The 7,975-nt window shown below is 41.3% G+C and overlaps 1 protein-coding gene and 1 non-coding gene across 2 annotated transcripts; one reads left to right on the top strand and one right to left on the bottom strand.

Moving 5' to 3' along the window:
- Positions 1-1,694: 1,694 nt before the first annotated feature.
- LOC114417602 lies at positions 1,695-1,801 on the top strand. The gene has a single exon (XR_003667861.1). It is a non-coding gene; the product is annotated as a small nucleolar RNA R71 (small nucleolar RNA).
- A 5,071-nt stretch (positions 1,802-6,872) lies between these two features.
- Positions 6,873-7,277, bottom strand: LOC114416265 (classical arabinogalactan protein 4-like). Its single transcript, XM_028381139.1, has one exon. It carries the CDS (start codon positions 7,275-7,277, stop codon positions 6,873-6,875), a length of 405 nt encoding a protein of 134 aa, XP_028236940.1.
- Between the last annotated feature and the right edge of the window lie 698 nt (positions 7,278-7,975).

Here is a 7,975-nt window from a genome sequence, read left to right as displayed (position 1 = left end):
TCCAGAATATTAAAATGAACAGTTATATCACCAAACTCCATGGACAGTGTGCCTGCATAAACATCTATCTTAGTTCTAGCAGTTTTCATAAAGGGTCTGCCTAGAATGATGGGAACTGATCCTTGAGAAAATCCATCTTCCATATTCAAGATATAAAAATCAACAGGGAAAATCAGTTCACCAACTCTAACTAAGACATCTTCTATGAAACCAACAGGATAGGCAACACTTCTATTAGCTAAATGAATTACCACATCAGTTGACTGCAAGGGACCTAGAGATAGAGAATTAAAAATCGACAGAGGCATAACACTAACAGAGGCTCCTAAATCTAGCATGGCATTGTCAAACTTACTATTCCCTATAATACAAGGTATGCTGAATGTACCTGGATCTTTGCATTTTTCAGGAATTTGAGGAACAAATTTACCAATCAATGCGGAGACATTTCTGCCCATGCTAATTCGTTCACTTCCTTTAAGCTTCCGCTTATTAGTGCACAGCTCCTTCAAGAATTTGGCATATCTTGGAATTTGCTTTATTGCATCCAACAGAGGTATGTTTACCTCTACTTTTCTAAACGTTTTCAAGATCTCTTTCTCTGCCTCTTCCATTTTTTTTTGTTGGAAACTGCTCTTGGAGGGAATGGAAGAGGGGGAATGTGCTGCTTCTGCAAATCAGAATTACCTGTGGAAGAAGATTCACCTGCACAGAAATTGTTAGGTAGATTTTTGTCATCACCTTTTTCTGGAATAGAGTGAAGTTTGGCAGGTTCATTTGCAGATGAGGAAGGTGCTACGGGTTGAGGTCCTTGATACTGCTTTCCCGACCTCAATGAAATGGCACTGACATTTTTGGGATTTTGGACAGCTTGAGAAGGCAGCTTGTCAGAATTCTGGGACTGTTGTTGATTCAATTGGGTAGCTAATTGTCCCATCTGATTGGTTAAGCTCTGAATGGAGGCTCGGGTCTCTTGCTGAAACTGCATGTTCTGCATAGTCATTTGCCTCACAAGTTCTTCGAGGGAAGGTTGTGGAGGGGCCTCAACTGTTGGCTGTTTCTGGGGTTGTTACTGTTGTTGGATTGGTGGAGGAATGTATGGTCTGCTTGGGCCAGCAGCATTTTGGAAGGAAGGAGCAGGCTGCTGTTGTTGTTGCTGAGGGCTGGACCATCTGAGGTTAGGGTGATTCCTCCATCCAGGGTTGTATCTGTTGCTGGAAAGGTCATAATTGCTCTGTTGTGGTTGATTTTGCTGCTGAGGTTGAGGAGGTCTATTGTAAATATTTGCAGCATAAGCTTCAGGCTGCTCAATTGCTCCAGGTTGCTGCATGGAAGGGCAAAGGTCTGTATGGTGGTCAGCAGAGGAGCACAAACCACAAACTCTTGCGACAGGTACAGATTTCTGATTCAAGGCCAGCTGGGTTACCAAGTTGACCAACGCATCCAGTTTGCCTTCAAGCTTCTTAGTTTCAGATGATGCAGATGGGTTTGTAGCTACCTCATGCACTCCTCTAATGACTATGGCATCATTTCTGGCGCTAAACTGCTGGGAGTTGGAGGCCATCTTCTTAATTAAATTTATGGCTTCAGCAGGAGTCATGTCTCCAAGGGCTCCACCACTGGCAGCATCTATCATACTTCTCTCCATATTACTGAGTCCTTCATAAAAATATTGGAGAAGAAGCTGTTCTGAAATCTGATGGTGGGGGCAACTGGCACATAGTTTCTTAAATCTCTCCCAATACTCATACAGGCTCTCTCCACTGAGTTGTCTAATACCTGAGATATCCTTCCTGATGGCTGTGGTCCTGGAAGCAGGGAAAAAATTTTCTAAGAATACTCTCTTAAGGTCATCCCAGCTCGTGATGGACCTTGGAGCAAGGTAATACAACCAGTCCTTTGCCACTCCCTCTAATGGATGAGGAAAAGCCTTCAGAAATATGTGATCCTCTTGGACATCTGGGGGTTTCATGGTGGAGCAGACAATGTGAAATTCCTTCAAATGTTTGTGCGGGTCTTCACCTGCAACGCCATGAAACTTTGGAAGCAAATGAATCAGTCCAGTTTTAAGAACATATGGGACATCCTCATCAGGGTATTGGATGCACAAGCTTTCATAGGTGAAATCAGGTGCATCCATTTCCCTTAGAGTTCTCTCACGAGGTGGAGGTTGTGCCATGTTCTCAGAATATGCAAAATCAGAATGCTCAGAATCAGAATGCTCAAAATTATAATGCTCAAGATCAGGATGTTCAAAATCACCAATAACAGAATGCACAGATTCACCAGTTATGGAATGCTCAAAATGATCAAAAGGTATAAAATGATGCCTAACTAATCTATGAAATGTCCTATCTATCTCAGGATCAAAGGGTTGTAAGTCAGATGGATTGCCTCTAGTCATACACTACATTCAGCATGCACACAACTAGTTGCCTTGTCATGTAAATAAAGGTGTAGGTTTGAACTACAGCTACCCTCAAATGATATCCAAATGACTTGAAATTTTGTGAACAACCCTATAAAATGATGAGAAGATAGCACAAAAAATTTCAGACAAAAATTCAAAGTCTAACTATGAAAGCTAAAAATGGTAGGTTAAGAAAAATAAGTGAATAAAACTTGAAAAATAAAAAACTTTTGACAGAATCGCTTTTTTTGGACGATGGAGACCTCAGCCGGCCTATGGCGGGCTGCCACAGCGTAGGAAATTTTTTTCTACCCCAAATGCATATATAATAATTGCGATTCTGATAACCGGAGCAAAAGTTATGGCCGTTTGAAGTTTTGACAAACACAAAATTTGCTAGTTTTTTGGAACTTTCAAATCTGACCAAACTAAAGGCTCTAGCTATTTTTCCCACACAATATGGATTAAAAGAAGTTACCACAAAAAAATTCAGCCAAAAATAACAACCCTAGCTACTAAAACAAAAAATCCCAAATAATTCAGCATGGGTGGTCGCTAAAATCCGTCTCTAATTGATTTCTACTACTACTCTGTTTTCAAGCACAATCTTCACAGCAAAACACCCAAGACTGAAACAGGGGAAACGCTTAATGGGAAAACTGAAACAGAACACACATTAAACAAAATACCAGGACACTAAACAACATTAACACACATACTAACACAATACTAGCAATTAAACATAAAACACGAAAGGATTAAACACACAACACTAACTAGCTATTATGAACCTTTGGACACTGCTCCCCGGCAATGGCGCCAAATTTGATCAAGGCCGTACCCGAATCAAATAAACATGAAAATGCAGTAACTAGGAAGTGATCCTAGGTCGTTTCCCAACGAGCAGTGACAAACCAAATGTTTATAATATACTTGCAGTAACAGTAACGATTGGGGGGGGGGTTTGTTTGTTTTGTGATTAAAGAGCAGAACAAGTAAACTGGAATACGAAATTACTAATATTAAAAACGGGTTGTTTCCTTTGATTCAGAAGTCATTCTCTTATCCTGGGTTATGGAGAATTCGTCCCTAACAGTCAACCACTTAATCCAACCCTATTTCAATTTACTAAGCGAAAATCAACTTAGGATTTTCAATACGTGATTAGGCACCACATACACCAGTTAGCCCTTCGTCCATTAAGCATGAACGCAAGTTAGGCTCAGAGGCAATTAATCGAACACGAAGCGTGCACTGATTAATATTCACGAAATTTGGGATAACTGGTGAAGGGAAAACTGCCAGGAAACTACATTACAAACGAAACCTCAAAGAGAGTTGGGCTTCGTCCTCAAAAGGAAACAACACCAGAAAATCTAGCCTTCCATGGATTTAAACAGAAAACGCAAATGAAACATGAAGCAGAAACGTAAATGAACAAGAACATAAATGAACAGAAACGTAAATGAACAGAAACGTAAATGAAAGTAGAAGAAGAAGCAAGAATGAACTCGTAATTAGAAATAGAAAACGGAAATTTGCATTAAGAACGAAAACTGTAACAAGGGAACAGAAAAACGTGAAAACCTAAAACCAAAGCTCTGAATAATGAAAATAGCATAGCAGAATCGAATGCCCTGCACGAATCCCAAGGCAGCTATTTAAAAAGAGTCACTCAAAGTCACTGGGCCCTATTACAATACTCTGGCCCAAAACGAAATAAACACTGAACAACATAAAATAAAATTGAGAAATTTCCTAATTAGAAATTAACTAAGGTAAGCGCTGCTTTATTTGCCCTCTTCAAGTCCACAACCAAAATCCGGATTAAGCCCAATGTTTCATTAATTCCTGAAATTAGATTAAAAACATCAATTTAGCTAAATGAGCCCAAATAATAAAACTGCCTAATTAATTGACAATTAAGACCAATCAATAATTAAAATGGTGCAAAAAGGGTTTAGAAAATAGAAGAAAATGATGGCACATCAGCTTGCACCTCCCGTCCTATGTCGGGGTCGAGGCCCGAAACGAAACAACTGAGGAGAAGGGAGGGGGAGAGGTCGACGATTCGGTTTGCAAGGGTTTCGAATTGCTGAAGGTACTGAGAGACGATGCCCTTCTGGGTTAATTTGAAGAGAATTCCAGTTGGTTCTTCATACGGGGAGTGAGAAAAGCGAGCCTCAATGGCTTCGAGAAAACTAGACCAGGTTGTGAGTTGGTGGTTGCGGGAAAGCCATTGGAACCAGGCTAAAGCCGGCCCTTCCATGTAGAAGGAGGCTATCGTGAGTCTCTCGGATTTTGGGGTTGAGTGGTAAGCAAAAAATTGGGAAATTTTAAAAATCCACCCCGAAGGGTCCGAGCCATCGAAACGGGGAACATCGAGTTTCATTTTGGGAGGGGTGATGATGCTGTTTGTGTGGTGGGGGTTGGCCGAGGAAGATGAAGGGGAGTGGGTGGTGGCAGTGTGTTCCAGGTTCGAGACGCGGAGGAGCAAGTCCTCAAGTTTATCAGTGACCTGAATTTGGCTGGCTACGAGTTTTGCTATTGCATCTTCAATACGATCCAGGGTAGACTTATCGTGCGAAGCCATGGGAGGAGGAGAAAATGAAAGCACCAGAAATGTTATGTGCTACGAAAAGAACCTAGCTTTCGAGACCTAGGTGTCTTCAGAAACAAGGTAAGAAGGGAATAAATTCGTATTATTTGATTGCTTCCATAGTTACATTGCTACTCTTTATATAGAGTTTTTCTCTGATTCTAACAATCCTAATGGTGCTTTTGGCAATTTGCCTTGGAGGAAAAAGACAAACAAAAGGAATTCTGCATTTTAACGGATACGTGCCACCTCAGCGGACAAACAGAATCTAAGGATTTGAGGATCATGTTGCGTGTCACTGCAGGGCACCTTGCCTCCACTCACTTTTCCACAAAATCCCTTAGGTACGGAGGCTTGACAATTGCCCTCTTTGGCCTTAATTCTATTCCTTGAATTGTTTCTGAATGTGGTTCTGCTATTGCCTTTGGTTCCTCTGTGTTGTCTCGTGCTATGCCTCTAGTTGTAACACCCACTCAACCTATAGAAATTAGACTAACTTTCTCAGCTTCAAGCAATAGAACTTCTTATATTTACAGTTGTTGACTGATCTTGTTCTGTTTCTTTTAGATCATGTTGGCCATGGAAACATGAAGAATAAGATACTAGGAATCATTGTTGGTGTGACTATTTTTAGATTAATCATTACATGTGTATGCATATTGATGATTAAAAATCATCATGGTAAGTATATATAGTTTAGTGTCTCACACAGGTTATTATGCAAATAAATGTAACATGTGTCAATGGTTACACACTTTTATTTTTCCACCAACCAGGGTCTGCAAGAAAATTTTACAGCAACAATTACAAAAACATACAGAGAAAGGAAGATGCTGATTTGCCAACTTTTGGTTTGTCAGTTTTAGCTAACGCCTCTGAAAACTTCTCAAACAAAAACAAGCTTGGAGAAGGTGGCTTTGGACCAGTGTACAAGGTGATATAGAAAACTATTATCCAGAACTTATATTTTCCTGAAAAGCTTTCTAACTATAGCTGAAGAAAAAATTTCAGGGAACCCTGATAGATGGGAAAGCTTTATGTGTGAAAAGTCTGGACAAGGGTTGGAAGAGTTTAAGAATGCAATGGCATTGATTTCCAAACTTCAGCACTGTAATCTTGTAAAACTTCTTGGTTTCTGCATCGAAGGAGAAGAAAAAATTTTGATTTATGAATACATGCCCAACCACAGCTTGGACTACTTTGTTTTTGGTTGGAGCCCTTATGATTTGTTTTAAACATACATCTATTTCAGTCTTCTTACGTCTTATATGTAGTTTATGGAATTATGAAGACTGCAACTACTATGCTAAATACATGTGTGTATATGACTAGATGAAACAAAAAGGAAGTTGCTAGATTGGCATAAGCATTTCACCGTTATTTATTACTGGCATTGCTCGAGGATTTCTCTATCTCCATCAAGACTCTTCGCTGAGAATTATTTATAGAGAATGATAGATGCAATGCTTGTAGCTGGCTTTGAGGGCCAACACCTCCTGAAGAAGAAGAAGAAAGCTAGAGGGAAGGAATTTTGTATTTCTCATTCATGATCTGCAGCTTTATTACACGTGCATATTTATAGTGTGAATTTCCTAACAGAATTGTGATTCTGTGCTAGGAAAAGATTACAAGCAAATGGATTTTGTTATTGTTGTCCCCTAATTCTCGACAACCATGATCTTGTAGATTTCCTTCTTGCCAACTCAGCCACGATCACACATGCAGGCTTGATGATGGTTCTTTTTGTTTTTCCTTCTAGCTGCACCCCCTTGTTGCTAGGTCCACTATTAGTTGCTTCTTGCACCTCTCTCTTTATCATTCCACGGCCCTTGCAAAAATACCTTGTCCTCAAGGTGTTGGGGTTCAACGCATGGCTTCCAAAAGTGATGTCGCGATCCCAAGGTCTATTCCGACGAATTGCACCCGGTTTAACAGTTGAGATAATGCAAATGCAACTGATTGAAGCTTGTATGTGGCCATAGCAGCCCCATAAAGAGGTACAATGTTGAAGAACTTGTTGAAGAAAATTGTGGTGCGAACGAGACCGAGATTGGGCAGATGAAGAACAAGCATAGGAAGCGAACCCGACAATGGTTGAAGGAATGGTTGCACGGGTGCGGGACATAGAGGCACAGTCGGCATGGGAAGCGGAGGCGGCATGGACGACGGAGGTGGCATGGGTAGCAGAGTCGGCATGGGTGACGGAGTCGGCATGGGCGGCGGTGGTGGCATGGGCGGCGAAGTCGGCATGAGCCGCGGAGTTGACATGAGCGGAGTCGATATGATGGCGGCTGATGCCTACACGGGGACGGTTGATGAAAAATATGGAGTGGGATTGTGAGGGCTCAGTCGTTGAAGAAGGTTGTCGATGGTGGTGGCCAAGGTGTCGACGGTAGCAGCGGGATTGAGTTGGCTGAAGGTAAGTTTGGCCAAGGCAGCCTCGAGGCGGTCCACACCATCGGAAGAAAGTTCAAGGTGATTTGATGGGTGTTGTGAATTGCGGTGGTTTTGGCTGGAATGGTAGCCATGGAAGCAAGCCATGGGAGCTCTGTTTGGCTGGTGGTGTGAGTTGCGATAGTTGAAGCTGGTGTGACAGCCACGGAAGATAGCCATGGGCTCTCAATGAAAGCACCAAAAATGATAGTTGCAGTGCTTTTAGCTGGCTTCGAGGGCCAACACCTCCTAGAGAAGAAGAAGAGAAGAAGAAAGTTAAAGGGAAAGAATTTTGTATTTCTCATTCATGATTTGCAGCTTTATTATACATGCATATTTATAGTATAAATTCCCTAACAGAATTGTGATTCTGTGCTAGGAAAAGATTACAAGAAAATGGATTTTGTTATTGTTGTCTCCTAATTCTCGACAACCATGATCCTGTAGATTTCCTCCTTGCCAACTCAGCCACGATCACACATGCAGACTTGGTGATGGTTCTTTTTGTTATTTCTTCTAGTTGCACCCCCTCT

Source organism: Glycine soja, chromosome 6 (assembly GCF_004193775.1).
Source record: "Glycine soja cultivar W05 chromosome 6, ASM419377v2, whole genome shotgun sequence".
In the NCBI taxonomy this organism is placed as follows: Eukaryota; Viridiplantae; Streptophyta; class Magnoliopsida; order Fabales; family Fabaceae; genus Glycine; species Glycine soja.
Note: the sequence above shows the minus strand (reverse complement) of the source record. Positions and strands in the feature narration are given on the sequence as shown.

Bases quoted from the DNA above. Each gene is read 5' to 3' on its own strand.
- LOC114416265 (XM_028381139.1), bottom strand. From the start codon at position 7,277: ATGTCAACTCCGCGGCTCATGCCGACTTCGCCGCCCATGCCACCACCG.